The sequence below is a fragment of the Typopeltis vanoorti genome, chromosome 2 (assembly GCF_054136105.1).
Source record: "Typopeltis vanoorti isolate ZY-2024b chromosome 2, IOZ_Tvanoo_1.0, whole genome shotgun sequence".
Taxonomy (NCBI): Eukaryota; Metazoa; Arthropoda; class Arachnida; order Uropygi; family Thelyphonidae; genus Typopeltis; species Typopeltis vanoorti.
The window spans coordinates 62,124,028-62,143,695 of record NC_143550.1 but is presented as its reverse complement, the minus strand read 5'-3'; the positions used below and the strand labels follow the sequence as shown (position 1 = coordinate 62,143,695).

Here is a 19,668-nt window from a genome sequence, read left to right as displayed (position 1 = left end):
CGGGCCTAGACATCTATTTAGAAGAGAAGATGATTGATGGACCACCATACTAACAGACTGGATTCCAAAAGAAGGTGGAGTGATGTTAGTTGGGAAAAAATTGGTCAACCATTGCCAAGAACAGAGAAAGGTGGAAGGAACTGGATGAGACCTGTCCAGCAGTGGACAGAAAATAGCTGAAAAGAAGAAGAATGTAGTTTTACCAATATATTTATGGATGTTTTTTTAACTTACTGTTTCTTTTTTTTTTTTTTTTTTTTTGTTATTATGTTCCACAAGAAGTCAGGATATGGTCAACAGTTCACCAAAACAGTTATTCTCAGCCCACTATAGTGCTGTATAGATGTTGCTTGTAATTCTGTGCATGTATATCTTAGGATGACTGATATAAAGGTCAAAACATTGAATTTTATTTTAATATAATTAAAGTAAGTTCTCTAACATGGTAGCTTGTCTCCATAATTATTCATGGCGATTGCTGATCACCGTGCAACCCTGAAAGAAAGAAAGGTGAAAAGTTGTTTGTGATCTGAAGATGCCAATTTGAAATGTAGCAAAACAATAGCAGCTAAATAGTCATATTTCAGTGAAATAAAATTTCATTTAAAACAATAAACATTTAAAATCAAATATTTACAGTAAATAAAATATTTTTAAAAAAAATCAAACAACCAGTACATGCATAAAGTACAACAAACACAAAACCTTTTGTTTCTTCCCATCTTTTTTGAATAGAAATAATAAAATCCAATTGAGATATACAAATTTGCATTTCAAAGGGAAAAAATGTTTTTGATTTTATAGCAAATGGAAGATAAATGTCTCACAATTTTGAAGAAGTATAATACGTGTTTCCTAAAATAAAAATAAATATTAACAAAACATGGTTCTTCCCTACCTGGATGTATTCCAAAAGCTAACAGTCTGTCCATAAGTTACAATTAGCATAGTGCCATCCTGAGACACTTCTAGGCTACTAGGAGGTGTACTGAACTCTAATTTTTTAATTTCTTGACAACTATCTCGATCCCAAAACCTAGTTTCAAAAAAAATTTTAGTTGTTTTAAGATTCACTTCTGTTACTTATTTTCAGAAATTTGTTAACCATTGAGCACTCACCTCAATTTTTATAACATATGCTTGCACTGAATAAAAGTACCCAATGCAGCATCAGTATTTTACAAAAAATACCTTAAGTGATAAAATACAGAAACAAATACGCTGAAAAGTATATTTTTCCAAATTTGACCACTAGTAAATCCTATTTTAGCTCAAAAAGTTGAAATTCACATTTGATGTCTAAGAAAAATGCAAATTTCATACAGAAAGTTTTTACTGACAGGCTCAAGAAAGTAGGGGATTCATTGACAACTAAACAAAAAAGAAACAAAGCAAGATGATATAAATAGTAAATGACCAAGAAAGGAAGATAAGAATAAGATTATTGAGCATACTAACACAGAATGAGGACCTAGTGCATGTTATAAAGGAGAGGAAATTGGATATTTTAAGTTGAAGTAAGACAAAATGGAAAAAATAAAGATCAACTTAAAAGGAGATCTGTTTTGTTTTGGATAGGAGCGATATCAGGAGTACATATCAATACTACAGATGTTTGAGAAAAAAAATCCATCAGAAACCTAACATATGGAAAGACAGCTGAGTAGATGATGTTTAATAACTGCTCAAATATGGAGGTATAAAAAGTTTTACAGTGGCTGTACTGCATAATTCAGAAAACATGGTTAGAGGATTGAATTCTGGATGACTGGGAATAGGAGGGGGGGGGGGGGCAGAGCCCTCTTAATACCCATCTGGAAAGAGCTCTGCTCCTGCCTCTTCTCCCAGTCATCCAGAATTCTCACATTCCTGAAGAATCTTTCTACTGGGTGTTCTCCCAGGTAAGATTTATGCAAGCATACTTGAGAGGAGGCTAAGAAAAATACAAGGATTTGTATTTAAGTCCTATAAATCTGAAAAGGCATATGACAAGGTGGGAAGAGAAAAGCTGTTCAAAATGCTACAATTATCTCCTCTACCTACAATGCTATGTGATACAAGAGTGTACATTCATTGTTATTCATCTGAATGATTCATATGAAGTGGCATTAGTCCTGATATCAAAACTGATGATTTTAATCTCAGCTCTTTATTGTAAGTAGATGTTATACTACTAAAGAAATCCTGCACAAATTTGAAAGATTCCTTACCTAAATTGAATAACTACTGTAACAAATTTGATATGAAAATTAGCAATAAAAAGACCATGAAAATAGGCAGGAACATTAAACATATCAACTATATCCTGAATAGGAAACACTGAGCAATGTTTCCTATTCGGGATACATTGCTCAGGATTCATTGTACCTAAATAGATGAATAAAACATTCAGCTATTTAGGTACACTGTTTGGTGATAGCAACTGAAATATAAAATAGATAACAGAATAAGCAAAGCTTGTATGGTAGATAGTCAACAATAAATATATATGGAATAAGAAAGAAATTAAAACTCTTAAATACTAGCTGTATATGAATGTGTTCAAACAAATTTATGGACCTGGGTTAGAAATAAAACAGCTGATCAAACTATTCTGAGTTTTCTAAGAAACACACCACCCTCATATCTAGAGACCACAGATGAGGGTTCTAAAAAAGATTAGAGAAGTAAACAGATCAGCAATGGCCAAATCATATTAAAATGAAGCCATTGGGAACCTGAAAATGTCAGCATTCAGAATGAGTGAGCAGAACTCTCAGGTGGTATGCTCACTTCAACTGGGAAAAAGAAAAGGTTAACAAAATAGTTGTTTTATTGCAAAGATGGCAGTAAAAAGATCCAGAGAAAGACTAAGATCTAGGTGAACTAATAGTTAGAAGTGCCTTAAAAGATCAAAATATAAAATCTGATAATATTGGAATTCTGACAGACTAAACTGGAGGAAAATATCAATAGGAAACAGTAAATTTCATGTAGTTCTATCATAATATCCTAATGCACCTTGAGAGTACACATCAGCCACCTCTCAACACTTCCATTATACTTGATCACCAATCTTGCTTTCCTTTCACAAATCTTTTTCCTCTTTATATACAATGCATTTCAACAGACAACACTGAACAAAATCTCACATTAAAATTTTCCCAACAAAGAAGTCTTAGTTGACATTGTTTTATTATGCATTGATGTCATATCAACAACAACAACATGGAGTAAATACAACTTTTTTTTTTCTTTGAAAAAAAATTTAATATCTTTCTTCTCTTCACAAACAACCCATAGCACAAGAAGAAAAAAAAATTAAAAGAAAATATTTACAGGAAGATAAAAATACCAAGTGGCCATTTTTACATCTGAACCCTGTTGTAATCAGCATGCAACTGATCAACAATATCTACTAGAGATGTACCAGACCACGATTTGGCCTAAGCAACAAATACTGAATATTCGGTCTGAAATTTGGCTAAAGCATCAAATTCAGCATGCTAAATTTATTTAAATTTATTTATTTATTCATTGGTATCTCCACTTCTGGGCCTGGCTCCCACTGACGAGACCTCAATAAAGGTCGAAACCGGTCTGGGTAGTGGCCCTTCCCTTAATGCATAACATTATACATACCTGCAAGGAGATGTGTTTTGCATTATGGGAGATATGGGATAGGAGTGATGTTAGCTTGGTCCACCTTTGCTCCGAGTTGCCCGGTGTTGTACTACCTTACCTCAGTCCTGAAGACATTTTCAGGCGCAAACTTTGGTTTGCTCACACTTGGGTAAAAGATTAAACTAAATTTATTACATGCTGAATTAAATTTTTTAAATTTGAATTAAATTTTACCTCCCCAAAACATCTGTTTTGGGGAAGAAAAAAAATACACTACAGGAAAACCTCGCTTAATGCGAATTTGATATAGGCAATAATCACTTAGCACATCTGAGTGAAATGATACTATTCTCCGCTTTAAGCAAGTGATTAATCAGTTAAAGTGATTTTTTTATGTTACGTGAAATTTTTTGTCACCAATCTGCAGCAAGTGGAAAAGCTGGAAGTCATTAAGAGACGTGAAAGTTGGTTGGTTGGTTTATAGTTTATTTGGCACAAAAACTACAATGGTCATACTGTGCCATACCAAAGGTTACAACATTAGCATTTACAGAAAATTGTAAACAATATGTCTGTACAAGAATCTAGTTTCACAAAGCAGCATCTCTAGGTAAACAGAACTGCTGCAGAGGGCACAGCAACACACAAGGTCAGAGGTTATTACAGTAGCACAAAAATAGTTAATAATATAAGTTAATACATAATATATGAAACACCAAGCTAAGGAATGCAGTATCTACATATATATAAAATTAAAATAGATGCCTTTATAGCAGTACAAAAATAGGCAAAAAGGGATTATTATACAATATGCATGGATGAAAATTAAATTTAGCAATGCAGTAGAAACAGAATTTAGAATACATATAAACAGAATTACTAGAAAGCACACAAATAGGTAAGATGTCCTACAGCACTACATGATTATTCGAAAAATAAAGTAGTAAATAAGATGTATACACAAAATGTACGTTAAGTGATGCAGCATCTACATACAAACAAAATTACTGCAGAGATTTCAGCAGTACATAAATAGATAACTATAGGTTAACATATGTATATACAAAACAAGTCAAGGAAAGCAGTGTCACAAACATTATTACACTAATACTTAAAGAGTCAGAAAGGAATTATTATACAGCACTGATGCATAAAATTTAAGTTTAGCATTATGGTATTTACATATTAACAAAATTACAGCAGGGTGATACAAGTATACAAGATCAAGGCCCATGGTAATACATAATTGGTCAGATTTAACCTAATGAATAATATATATATGTATAAAAGTTAAGCAAAAAAAAAAATATATTTACATATAAACAAATTTATGGTCAAATGTGTTTGTACCAATTAATTCTTTCTAAAAAATTAAAAACATCATGCAATTTGCCTGAGTCTGCTAGCATTTCCCTGAGTGCATATGGCTTGGTTAGATAGATGAAAATTTCATTCCTCTCTTGTGTAAATTTTTGACAATCTACCAGAATATGATGAATAGTGAGATGTGTGTTGCATTTTTCACATATGGGAGGATAATCAGCTCTCAGTAAATGAGAACATGTAAGGTGACTGTGACCTATGCAGAGCCTAGCAAGGACAACCTCCTCCCTTCTCTTTGTATGTTGACTAGAATGCCAGTGTTTAATTTCAGGTTTAATGTTATATAATTTGTTTGTTGATGTTTCTTGCCATGGTAACTCCCACTGAGCAATTAGCTTTGATCTTATAAGTTGTCTGTATATAGAACTGTCAAATAGTATGTGGAGAAGGTATGGACCGATTTAGCAACTACATCTGCAGCCTCATTTCCTTTGATTCCGATGTGGCTTGGAATCCAGCAAAACTGAACATCAAAATTAAGGATTTTCATTTTGTGAAGCAGGTGTAGCACTTCATAAATTACTGGATGTGGATTACACATAGGAGAGGAGAGGAGAGAGCCTGTAAAGAGCTCAATGAGTCTGTATAAATTATGCACTTTTGGTAGCAGCTTTCTTTTATATGCACAAGTGCAAGCAGAATGGCATGTAACCCTGCTATATAATTACTGCAGTCTGATGGGATCTGATTTGAGATAATAATTCCAGGAAACACAGCAGCACAGCCAACAGAGGTGTTAGTTCTTGAACCATCAGTATAGATGGGTAAGAAATCAGCATGTGCTGCTCTGTGTGCATTAAACAATTGCAGATAAATGGATGATGGGGTATAATATAAGATTTCTGTAGTTGACAAAGTGAGAGGTTGCAGGATGGTGTGCAAACCTGCATGGAGGAATGCTGTTATGTTTAGTGTAGCTAATGTTGTCAACATTTATACTAACAGCTTGCACAATTTCTTTAATATGCATATCAAAAGGATGTATAGCAGTTTGATGTGTGTGATATTGAGCTTCCCAATGCAGAGAGAAGATACTATTCCATGTAGGGTGATCTGGGAGAGATTTTATTTTTAGGATGTAATTAAGAGATAACTGTTTCCGTCAAAGTGATAGAGCCAGTTCATTTGCTTCTACATAGAGACTTGGAGTGGGTGAGGTGTGAAAGGCACCAGTAGCTATCTGTATACCCTGATGATGGATGGAATCAAACCATCGTAGGTTACTCTGTCTTGCCAAACCATAGACTTGGGACCCATAATCCAGCTTTGAACGTATAAGTGCACGATAAAGATGGAGCAATGAAGCTCAATCAGCACCCCACCCAATAGAGGATAGAGTGCGAAGGAGGTTCAAAGTTCTTCTGCACTTTTCTCTTAGTTGATGAATGTGTTCTAGAAATGTGATTTTCTGTTGGTGCTAGTAATACAATGATTGTGTGAGACCTGGGATACAGCGAGTCTACAGTTCAGATTATATTAAATAAGAGCAAAGAATATAAAGAACAACAGATAAGTTGCAACTGCTTAATGATCGAGATGGAACGTCTTCTATCACTTTGGATTGAGGATTATAATAAAAAAAAAGGAATATCTCTTAGTACAGGGAATATTCAGGCAAAAGCTCTCAATATTTTTAACTCATTGAAAGAGACTAAATTTCAAGAAGAATGCTAAAGCTTGACTGCGAAGTTAGGATGGGTTGACCGTTTTAAAAATCTAACTGGACTGCATAATGTAAGAATAACTGGGGAATCTGCTAATGCTGGTAACGATTCTGAGGCCAAGTTTTTTGCAGAATTGCAAAGGATAATTCAGGAGGGCAATTATGACGATCGGCAAATATTCAACGTCGATGAAATTGGTCTCTTTCGTAAGCGTATGCCAACAAAAACTTTCCTATCTAAAACTGAAGTATCTCAATCAGGATACAAAGTATCTAAAGATCATCTTATGCTTTTATTAGGAGGCAATACAGAATGCGACTTTAAACTCAAGCCTATGTTAGTTTATCGTGTGCAAAATCTAAGATCTAACATTATTGAGGAAATCAGCAAAATTGGAAACGAACTTGGATTTAATAAACTGGATAATGAAGATGTGAGAAACTTGATTGATTCTCATTCAGAACAGTTAAGCGAGAATGATCTCCTTCAACTAGAAGGACAGCGTGTATATGAATAAAATAAGGAGTGTGAACAAGAAGAGAATGTTACTACTAAGAAGCTAACTGCAAACGAATTTGATGTAGTTTTCAATCACATCAAGTATGCAAAGGAAATTTTGTTTGATGCTGATCCTGATATGGAATGAAGTTTCGAAGTCCGTTGAAATCTTGATAAAGCGATAGCCAGCTATTGCAAATTGCATGACGTCGAGCACAATTCAAACATCATTACTACATTTTTTTGTAAAAAAGTAGCCCAATCAAAAGTTTAGACATTAAATAAAAATTTAAGCAATCGATTTTTTATTAACTTTGATGATTTTATCCTCTGATATAGCTTATACTGCAATTTTGTTTTCCAAATTTGTGCTAACTGATGGATAAATTATAATTATTCTTATTATTTATTGCATTCGCTTAATGCGATTTTACTTAGAGCACATTAATTGGTGGATTAATTAATCGCATTAAGCAAAGTTTTCCTGTAATTAAAAACTGATAAAAAATCTTAATGTATGTATATTTTTTGTTCAAAAAATTTGTTTCTAAAATTAATTCAGAATAATGCTTCAGTCAAATTGCAGAATGAAGAAAGATTGAAAAATGTGAAATAATACTTCACCTAACCATGTAACCATAAGAAAATTCAAAAATAAAAAAATCGTCCTTAACACTAATTAAAAGACCAGGCGCATATATATTTGCTTGTTATTAGTGTGTATATATATATATATATATATATATATATATATTTTTTTTTTTTTAATTAAAATTTCACTGGTCTGACAGTTTCAAAATGTTGGTTCTCATCAGAGATCAGACAGAAACTTAAGATAAAAACTCTCATTCAATCTCTTTCAAGTAATCCTGGAGAATTGTACGTTTCATACGCAAGTGGTAAGTAGGAGTAATTATCAGGGAAGAGCATAAAAATCTTTATTTCAGCATTGTAAAATAAACAGATCATTCCATATTCGACTATGAAATATATATACACATATATAGAAACATGGAATGTAAATAGTGCAAGCTAACAACTGCACTCTCTCTCACACACATACTCTCACCATATGTCATATGTATATAATATAATCTCTTCTGAAATAAGCATAAATGTTTAATATCACCTATTTCTATTTATTAAAGATTATTTTACATTGCCAAAATGAAGATTTTTAGGATCTTTAATAAAAAGCAAAAATAAATTTGCTTTCTGTAAATATATAAAACTATAAATTATTAAAAAAGAGCCTAGAGGCTTAAATTTAACATTAGTAAGATATTAAAAGGTGAAAGAGATATTATGGATATATACATATTTTATAGCCAGATGTTGAAAAATTTAACAGATCTTACAAAAACAACTTTCTCATAAACTAGTATATTTTCAATACTTCCACATTTGGTTATAAAATACAAATATATCTATAATATCCTCCATTATATACTGATGATTATTTATTCCAAATTAATTCTCTTTGCTCTATACAATATTTGATTATGCACCGACCCAGAGTTTACTATAATGAATTTAATTTTTTGACATAGGATTGCTATGGTATATTAAGCAGAGGGTTGCTGTTCCTTTTAAAGTTTCTGTATGATCTATGATCAGAACAAATAGTTCTCAGGCCAGCGAAACCTAATCAATGCACTAAAATAAAAAAAAAAATAATAAATAAATAAAAAAAGACGAATATTTGCTCCTGCACAGAGTTATGTCCTTTAAAAGAAGTGTTTTTCGAACTTTTCTGATCGCGACCCAGAAATATCCCAAAAAGCGTCTATGCTTTTAAAAGATTCTATTGCTTTTATCGCTTTTCAGGTAGTTCAATGCAAAGCAACTCATGACAAAGGTGAAGAAATATACAAGCACTTTACCTCTTTCCAAAAAGAGTTTATCTTAAATCTCCATGGAGCCCATATCAGATATTACTGATAAGAACAGATACAATTTGATTTTAGCTAAAAGGACAAGATACAAAAAGTGTAGTACCCATTCACAAAACATGTGCTTTACTACATATAATAAATAAAATTAAAAAGGTAACAAAGTTAATATCAAACATGGTTTTATTAATATTTAAATACAATATTGAAAAAAAATTCACCACAATACAAAAACAGAAATAAAGGAAATATTTTCTTTAATGTGATGGATGAGTTTGCCATAAATTATTCTTTCCTGTCAATAAAAATTAATATTTTGATTGGCAGGAATAAGAATTTTAGAAGACTGGAATGAAAATGTCCTTGCATATTAATAAACATCCCCTCCCTAACAGACACCATACTGCAAATGCAAGAAAAACATATCTTTTTACCGTATCATTAACAAGTAGTCTATATACTAAATGCAGCAATAATTAGTGTAAATTGGAGACAACTGGAATGAAAACAACCCTGCAATAATGAAAAACAACTTCATTCCTCCGTCCACAGCATGCACTGTATACAGGCTAGTAAAACGTTTTATTGTGGCACCAAAAACACAGTATCTAACTAAATACATTGTCCTAACAACCTATTTTGAAATTTCAGTTGTGCAAAATACATGGTCACATATGTTCATAATACAGTCAATAGGTGCAGAGACCAATCGATTTATGAAAAGCAAATATATAATACACACACACACGTACATTTATTCCGGTGATGTTCCAGCGCCATTATCCCATCTCTGTAGTGGTTCTCAGTAAGATCTGCAAATTACCCCACTACAGCTGCAATCACCTCTTGATTCAAGGAAAAATGCTGACCAGCGAGGAAGAGATAGAAGTGAGAGACAGTCAAATCTGGGGAATAGGGTAGATGTTCCATTCATAGTGCAGATCCCTCAATTTTCCCATTGCCAAAAAAGATGATTTTTTCTTGTGCAAACCTGTCTTTTCTCACAAATTTTTTTTTGTCTAGTCTGGTTAAAAGATCGGAATAATATTCTCTGGTGTAAAAATCGTTTTAATTATTGTTTTCAGTTAATCTTATAATTTGTTCTTGTTCGGCTTCGTCCTTGAAAAATCTGCTAATTTTGTTATTTACTTATATGTCATGTTTTGCCCCTTGTCTAATCTTAATCCTTGGTAGTACTTCAAGCTTATGGCCACTACTAACATATTGCTCGTGTGTGTGAAACTCTGATAACAAAGACAGTGCCTCGGGCTAGAGCCAAATTCTTTGTTAGACTACTAGTGCTCAACCTGATTAAATAAAAATTTATTTTAGATATTTATTTGATTAAGCTGCACCACCAAAATTTACAGGATAAGAGAACTTTCTTTATCCAAGATTAAAATACTCAGTATGACACACAATCCTTAATTCTCTATCTTACTCCTATACTATAATCATATGTTTCTCGCTTTGCAGTCGTGACTATATCAAAATACATACGCATAGGTTCTGTTTATGAGCAGTGCATTGAATTTAGTAATCAGGCAAGCTATTTGTTTGACAAGAAAAGAATTTATTCATTACTAAAAAAAAAAGAGATATACAATTGTCATTCAATAAATTCAACTGAGTCTAGCATATAGGGCAGGGGTGGCCAACCTTTTATAGTTCATGCGTCATTTTTTTCATTTTTTAGTTAAGATGCACCATACAAACTTATACCACTTTTCAGCCCTTGTAAAATATGGTAATATCGATATATTTAACAGTTATGCATAAAATGATTTATTATATATATGGTAATATAGACTTTTAGCAGTTTTAAATAAAAGGATTTCATATAAAGACAAGATAAACATTAATTATTTTATTGAGACTTTTGAAAGTGCTTTGCTTTTGCTAAGTTTGTAATGTTTGGAGTTAAATCAGTTACAGAAAGCATCAAACAGTTTTTTAAATTTGAATCCGTCACTCACGACCGTAGTTTGTTCTTAATCATTTTCATTGATGAAAATGCTTGTTCACATCTGCATGTAGTTTCCAAACGACAGATATAACTCTGAACAAATTTTTTTAGTTCTGGAAAATGTTCACAGGACATCAATTGTTAGAAATTAATTATATCAGAAGCATCTGGGAGTGATTGACGTTCATTAAATTTCATTTTCAATAAAGAATTGGTTTTGAGATCAATAAGTTCCATTTGTATGTTACTAGGCATCATCAAGATTTTTCGTTCAGCAAGTGAAAAGGGATTTATAAATGCAAGTATGCAGTCTTCTTCTTCGGCAAAATCGCTAAAACGACTGTTAAAGGACTCTTGCAATAATCTGAGTTTCTCAGTATATTCTGTAAAGTTGCCATCATCTTCAACAGATTCACAATGTTCTTTTAAATGTAGAAATTTACTTAAATCCCCATTTTCTAACTGGGAGATGAAAAGTTTTAATTTCATTTTGAATGCACTGATGTCATTTACTAAGCTAGGAAACAATTTGTTCTTGCCCGGCAGTTTCAAATATAGATCACTGAGGTGGCCAGTAACATCAACTAAAAATGCTAAATCAAATAGACATTTCTCATCACACAACAGGGCTTTTCCCCCATGCAGCTCATCCTTCTCTTCCAGAAAATTACAAACACTTTCTTTCAGCTTCCAAAATCTACTGAGAACTTGTCCTTTAGAAAGCCAGCACATCTCACAATGAAGGATGAGATCACCATATTCCACATCTAGCAGTTCACAATATTCTCTGAATTATCTTCTATTTAATCCTCTTGCTCTAATTTGATTCACACACTTTACAACTGGTATCATAATATGCTTCAAGTTTAGAGTTTTTCCACACAGAGATTCTTCATGTAGAGATACTTTAGTAGAGAACGACCTAAAAACCTTTCAAGTAAAGTTACAGTCCCAGAAACTCTACCTAACAACTTCCTCTCCATCAGAGAAAGGCTTGTTTTTTAGCCAACACAAAGACAATTTCATAAGACGCCTCCAGCATTGCCACGCTTTCACAACTTCATTTCACAAATATATTTTGTCTCTTTTTTATTTCTTCCTTTTTCTTAACCACATATTCTTTCTGCAACTCAGACTCAGGAACTAACTTCAGTTTTCTTCTAATTCAGCTTGATGTTTTCTATAGTATCTATTAAGATCATGTCTTCTATTATCTGAGAGAAGGCTTTCACAAACAATGCACAATGGTTGTCCTGAAGGACCCGCAATAAATAAGAACTCATTTTCCCAGAGTTCATTAAACTGGCGCTTGCTATCACCTTCTGCTCATTTTCTTTTGCAAAGTAATGGGTAACTGACTGTAAAAAAAATATTTCAAAAAGTAAAGCTTACTATTAAATAATTTATTTAAATTATTTTATCGTTTTAAACATTATGAACATTCAAAAACAGTTCTACAAGTTTAAGATAAGATTCCTGTTTTCATGAAAGCCTAATACAGTTCTATAAGTTTAAAAATCATATATATATATATTTTTTTCATAGAGTTTTCATCTCTCTCTCTCGTAATATATTATGTCCAATGAAATACGAGATCGCTTCCTGCCATAAAACAGTCTATCAGTTGGCAATCACACACACACACGACCCAAACATCCTCATTACAAAAGCTTTGCTTTTGTAATGAATTTACAGAACTACATTAAGCCTTCATGAAAACAGAAATCTTATTTTAAACTTAAAGAACTGTTAATAAAAACATATAAGTTCGAAAACACAGAATTGTTCACTCACATCAAATCAGAAGTTCATCTAATGTTATGACATGAAAGTTAGCTGTAAACATCAAGTAACTGGTGACGCATGTCAGCATTTGCCGGTGCCTGTTGCTTCAATATCAAACAAGTATAATAAGTGCACACTCTAGAATTCAGTGGCAGGTTAATTGTGTGTTTATACATATATATATATAAATTGTATATAAAAATTTTTAAAATTTTTCTCTGGGGTTCAGTGCGCCACTTTTGGCGCATGCGCCATAGGTTGGCCACCCCTGATATAGGGTCTATTAAGCAACTCAATATAATACATACACTCCTGTCCCTTAACTAATCTTTAACTTTTCAGGGACCACGTGCCTAAAACTTTACTCCCCTTAGTTTATATAAGATTATCATTACATAAAATTCAGGTTCAGGAATTATCTATTAACATCAGATTCTAGAATTACACTCTATAACTTAGCTATGTTCTCTAGCACAGAGTAATTGATCTCATCTAATGGTATAATTCCTAAAGTCCTGCATTACTACATAAAATACAATTCCAGTTAATTTTCATTCACCATCACAAAATTTACTAATTATCTTCTTATCAAACAAAATGGAAAGTTCTTACTTGGTAGTGAAGTCAGAATCTCTCTAGCTTTTACTAGCAAACATCTTTTGAATTCCTATGGCTCGTAATTTTACATCAGTCCCTTCCTAGACGAGTTTCTTTTGCTGCTACGTTCCTCTGGCCTTTGCTTCTTGTATGTAGGTGTGGGAATACGGTCACGATTCATTGCCTATGATCCCTGCGAAGCTCAGCTGCCATTGTCCGACCTCGTATTTCCACATAATCTCCTCGGGTTACATTGACTTCATCGCCATACGCAGCCCGGAATTCTACTTGACCACATAACTGCACTCAGACGCTCCACTCCCGACCATACTGGAACTTCGACTCTCTGGAAACAACAGGAAAAAAGCCTCTTTTCGGCATCATAATCTTCTATATACATATGGCTCCGATGACCTTCCCGCTCTTACGTCATCATCCACTCGATACTCTGCACCCGATACCGTTGCTTGTCGTTACATTTCGACGGGAAATCCCCAGGCAACATTGACCTTTGCATTCATGTTAGCCTCAGGTCACGAATTAATCCTCTTATTTTGTCTGGAACTTCAGCTTGACCTTGGTATGCTTATGCACAATTCACCATATATACCATTTCTATTTTTTTTTCATACAAAACACTTGATAATACAATATTCAAAATTTAAAGTAAAAGACATTAACGTTGTTAATAATTGGTGGATTTTTATATAGATAAGGATATTCATAGATATTATCTTATATTTAATCCTACCATAGAGAATGATCTCTGTTTCTAACAATTTTTTTTTTTTTATTCCGAGTGTACCTATATGTTATTATGTGCACAAGAGTTCACTCCAATTGGTGCAATGACCTTAACTCTTTCAGAATCCAAATAATCACTGACTCAAGACCAAAATACAAAATAAACACATTTAATATAACAAAAACAACACATATATATACACTTCAAACAAATATTACATAACTAATTACAAAATTAATTGGATCCAAGGCCTTTTAAAAATAAACTTACACTTAAGACTAGACTAAACACTTTGTTTCCACAATGACAAAATGTTCATAGTCAGTTTCTTTCTCTGTCACGGCCCTTTTCCGAAGACATATGACTTTATTCTTCATTTTCACAGGATCCTTTATCATCACTTATGTAACACACACATTAATTCTATCTCTTTTCTTCAGTAGAAATAATAGTCAGATCCGGCATCCTTAATACAGATGAAACTTCCTAATCAGAGTTTTCTCGAACATTCCTTTAGAACATAAATAGCAAATTCTTCTTTTATTCACTAATGCTTATTGACAGTCTTAACTCTTCCACTTTAAAAAAACACAGTTCTAAGATTCCCTTTTCGGAATCTACTATTAATCTTAAAATCAGCATTTCCTCTAATATTCCTTTTAAAATGCCTATAGCAATATTTCCCTTTTATTTATCAATACTTATTCCACTTTAAACTTCATAGTTCCACGATTCCTTTTTCGGAATATACTATTAATTTTCCACCGACTGTCACTTAAAAAACTTAAGTTCCTTTGAATCTAACTATCTGCCGGCCTGTGTAAATTCCTCCCGAACGCCATCTTGTTTACAACTGTTACCCAGATACCAAACGCTCTCTTGTCAGCTGTCAATCACTCCATAAAACTTCTCCGCGAGCATGCACACTCCACGAAAGTCAGAAACTAAGTACTGTAAAATGGCTGACACGTTGTATCCGTTAGCAATAAGAGAATGTCCTGATAAAACACAACTTTTGATAATTTTAAATTACAATAAAATTTGTTTAAAGTAACACAATTATTCAAATCCAGTAAGTACATAAATTTTTAACTGCTTTACATATCACTTTTAACAAAACAATTTCCATAACGGGCACATCGCAAGTGCCGACAATGTATGTTATGAAAGCAAAACTAATAAACATAAACAATACGTAAAAATATTCAGATTTTTAATTACGATTATTTTTACGTTATTTCATTTACACTCAATTGCTCTTATTAACAGACAAGTATTTAACAGGATTTTGATACTTGTTAAATCTGAACAATAGGTATTATATTACTAAAATTCCTTCTATTCAAGATTTAACACTGGTTATTGTTTTACCCCTTTCAAGATAATTAATAAACAAAATGCCTTTAGCATCTCAAAACACCAATGTCATGACCTTTCCTGCTGATTGAACCAATTTTGTCTTCTTTGGCACTGAACAACTGGCATCTGTCCACTGTTTTGACTGCTCTTTGGATTCTGGTGATGAACCCAAGTCTAATCCACAGTAATAAATTGACACACAAAATCAGTTTTATTCTTGTTAAAATGCGCCAAGCACCACTCAGAGATTTTCATGCGAGTGCATTTTTGATCTGCTATGAGCAAGCACGGCACCCATCTTGCCAAAGTTTTTTCATTTGCAATTCTTCGTGCAAAATACATCCTACACGTTCTTTTGAAATGCCTAGTCTCAGCAATTCAACACAATTTGACTCACCGGTCATCCAATACCATATCATGCACACGATCAATGATTTCTGGTGTTGTTACACTTTGTCAGATGTCCTTCACATGGATCATCTTCAAGGCTTGTACGGCCAAGTTTAAACTCAGCAGCCCATTTCTTAATTGTCGAAAACAAAGGAGAAGAGTGCCCATAAACTTTTATGAACTTCGAATGAATTTCTTTTGGCATTAAACCTTCTTTTACAAAGAATTTTATAACCGCATGATATTGAATTTTAAAATCAAATACAGTGATTATCCATTTCAAGGGAAACTTTTGCTCCAGACAGCTGTATTAAAAAAACTGCTTGATAGAATGATTTGCAATTTCACATGGATGCTTATTACAGATGTATCAACTGAGAAAAAAAAAATCTTGCTGATAGTGTTGCCATTTATGGTCGAGGCCAAGAACTTTTCAGACCATCTTTATATATAAAAACTTGAAATCAGAATTGAATTTGCGATTTTTTGTAAAGACAATTCACTAATACTAATTTTATGAATAAAACTTAATTGAAAATATTCAAACTAGCATACCATATACATTTAAAACTTTGTAAAAATGCACCCACCCAACAATGAAAGGGCATAACATACTGTCACGTGATTTCCCACTAGAAGTGAAGCACAGAATATGACACTGCTAGTGCGAATGTATTAAAGTATCAATTTCCTTAAAAATGGTTGGTCTCCACCTGCTGAACTACAATGCCTACTAATGGATCATGACCACCTGCAGTTTGAAAAAGACTGCTTTAAATCATGCATAGCAACTCAGATATGGAAAGTTATGTGCTCAGAATCTCTCTGGTAAACTTTCGAAATTAAGTTCTTTCTATATATATGGCTATAAAATTTATAGTTGGATCCATAATACTCTCCATTTTAATATAATAAAAATGGCAACAAATTTTAAAGCCTAAAAATCAATATTGCACTTATTTCCATAAATAACTAAATGAAACTATTACCAGAAACTTTATTTTATATTTTAAATTTTGAAGTATAAAAAATAATTATGAACAAAACGAACGAATAATCAGCGTTTTTTGGGGAAATCTATCTGGTTTCTTCATAAATATTTCCTCTTCTGAAGAAAAAGCTCTTTTAATGAATATACTGATGAAAAATTTTCTGAGAAACTGTACTGCAGAATAAGTTTATTTGCTAGCCTTGGATTTTTTTTTTTTTTTTTTTTTTTTAATGACTGAGCATGACCTGGTGTCCAATGCAATAATTTCAGACATAGCATACTGCAAAGATTTATTTTACTTTTATCATCTGCATCCTATTTTATTATTTTATAGATTATTCATTGTCTTTTTTGCTTTAGATTCTGACTGCTTATTTGCTCTTGCATTCCGATATGATAATAAGTTTCATTTTGTTTTACAAATTCATTCTATTCTTGCGTTTTTACATGATTAATCAAACATATGTACTTTATTTTTTTTTTACTCCCCTGTATCGCAGGTATTTTTTATTTTTTATATTTTGCAAATTTTGAATCTTAGCATAAATCATAAAATTTTCAAATATGACATATTTTTATTATCCGTGGCCAAAATTAAAAACTCTTTTTCAATATTTAAAAAGAAATTTCAATACTTTAAGACTGCATAATATAAACTTAAATAAAAAACACCAGAGAAAGTGCCTATAGCAAATGTGACAAATCTTTGTATGCAGTCATCTGAGATAGGTGGACTCATTTCCCAATTTTTTGCATTTGTTATGATGGATGTAGCCTTTGTAGGTCAGTCAGTATAGAGGAAGCCCTTTGGTCAGAAAGATATGGGTTCATTTCCCATCCATGACATGAGGAAACTTTATCTGGTCTCTTTCAACTAAAGGTGAGTTAGCCAGTCTCATACAGAGGCAGAGGATTTTATTCTCCTGGAAACTCTGGTTTTTCATTCCTCAGAACAGGCAAACTGGCGGTAGAACACAAGCAATTTACAGACAAAAATACTTGGAGGAATAGGATATAACTGTCTCATCCTCAAATTATGGTTAGGAAATCCAAGGGTATTTAGAAGGCTATGGACGCTTAAGTGCTTGTTAAAGTCACTGTAAGTACAATGCATGTAATAGGAATTTTTCTGCTTTGGCTAGCTGAATAACAAATATTTCTACTGATTTGGCTGAAGCCAAATACCCAAAAAACAAGCTGAACTGGCCAAACACCGAAGCAGAACCAAATATTTGACACATTCCTAGTGTCTACTCCATCTTTTAATTGAACTTTACATTATGAATTCGCACAAATGAAGATGAAATTAAAGCATTTCATGATGTTGTCATTGTGATCTGATAATGAAAGCAGCAAGAGGTATTTCTTTGAGTCATAAGACAAAAAGATGGATTTAAAAATACAGTTGACCCTTGATCAACACTGTAGTTAGGGGCGCCGATCTCCCAGTATAGTTCGAAAAGTCACATAACTTTTGATTCCCCAAAAACTTTAGTAAAGTTTCTGTAGTACTAAGAGACTACTGTTAACCAGAAGCCTTACCAATAACATCAGCAGTCGATTAACACATATTTTATATGGTACATATATATACTATATTCTTAAAATAAAGTGAGCTAAAGAAAAGAAAATGTTATTAAACAAAATGAAGGAAGTGAAAATACATTTACAGTACTGCATTTATCGATACCGTAAGTTTACATCTGTTTATAAGATGAATCATGCATGTTAGTAACTGCATCAATATGATACATAACACTGTAGATGTTATACGTATTACTAACACTTTTTTCACGTTATCTTTTCATCAAAAATGAAAAGATAACGAGAAAAAGAAATTATTCATATTTATTTACAGGTATAACAAAGCAACAACATGATTGCTTTATGGTAACCTAGTGCAAATTGATAAGATTGCTTCATGGTAGCCTAGCCTAAACACTAATGAATGAATCATTACAAAATTTTTATTTTATGCTAATTAATTAACTATTTAACTAATTAATAACAGTTAATTTTATGCAGTTATGATTTAATACTGCATCTTTATGTTTGTTTACATGTCTCTCGACTGCAAATGGCCACGTATGGTCTGTAAGTGTTTGTGTGCATAAGTTTAGATAAATTTTAACTTTTTATAATAGATCTGTGTATGTTTTATGGTAATAAAGAATAAAATAGACAAATACTGTCCGACCACAGATACCAGATCCCTCGCTGGCAAATTACCAATTCATGTTGAAGGGAAAAAAGGAATAAGGCGATGTAGAAATTAGTCACCAACATGTGAAATCACATGCTTTATACATAAAATTTTCCAACTGTTGTTTTCATAAAAGAAAAGCAAATTTTCTAATGTATAATAATAAACACTCATCCCACGAAATGCATTGATTAGCCTATTATCGGAATGGATTCGCCTTTTTCGGCCATGTGCAGAAGTATCGAAGGGTCTCGCATCTGTGATCGGACAGTATCTACATATGTTTTATACATTCATGACATACCTAACATTTTCTTAATTTTTTCGATATTTTAAGCTATGCAGTTCATCTGTGAGTTTTTTCAAATTGTTGCAAATCTCCAAAAATTTTTCCACTATATTTAGTCATAAAAAAATGCATATAAGTGGATCTCTGTACAGTTCAAATCTGCATTCTTCGAGGTCAATTTTAATTATAAATTGAATGCAGTTTCTTGGATTTTCAAAAGATGAAGCTTTATTTGTTGTTTTTTTCCTTATTCAAATACATAACATACACTGGAAACAACTGATTAGCTATTAAGACTACAGT

The 19,668-nt window shown here is 32.5% G+C and overlaps 1 protein-coding gene and 1 pseudogene across 1 annotated transcript in view; both read right to left on the bottom strand.

The window, feature by feature from the left end:
* Positions 1-19,668, bottom strand: part of wmd (serine-threonine kinase receptor-associated protein wmd) — a 130,470-nt gene that overhangs the window by 58,638 nt on the left and 52,164 nt on the right. Inside the window, exon 5 of the mRNA XM_090405558.1 lies at positions 899-1,036. Coding sequence (XP_090261684.1) covers positions 899-1,036 — 138 coding nt within the window. The remainder of the gene's footprint in view (positions 1-898; positions 1,037-19,668) is intronic.
* Positions 8,955-9,135, bottom strand: LOC150109086 (U2 spliceosomal RNA; annotated as a pseudogene).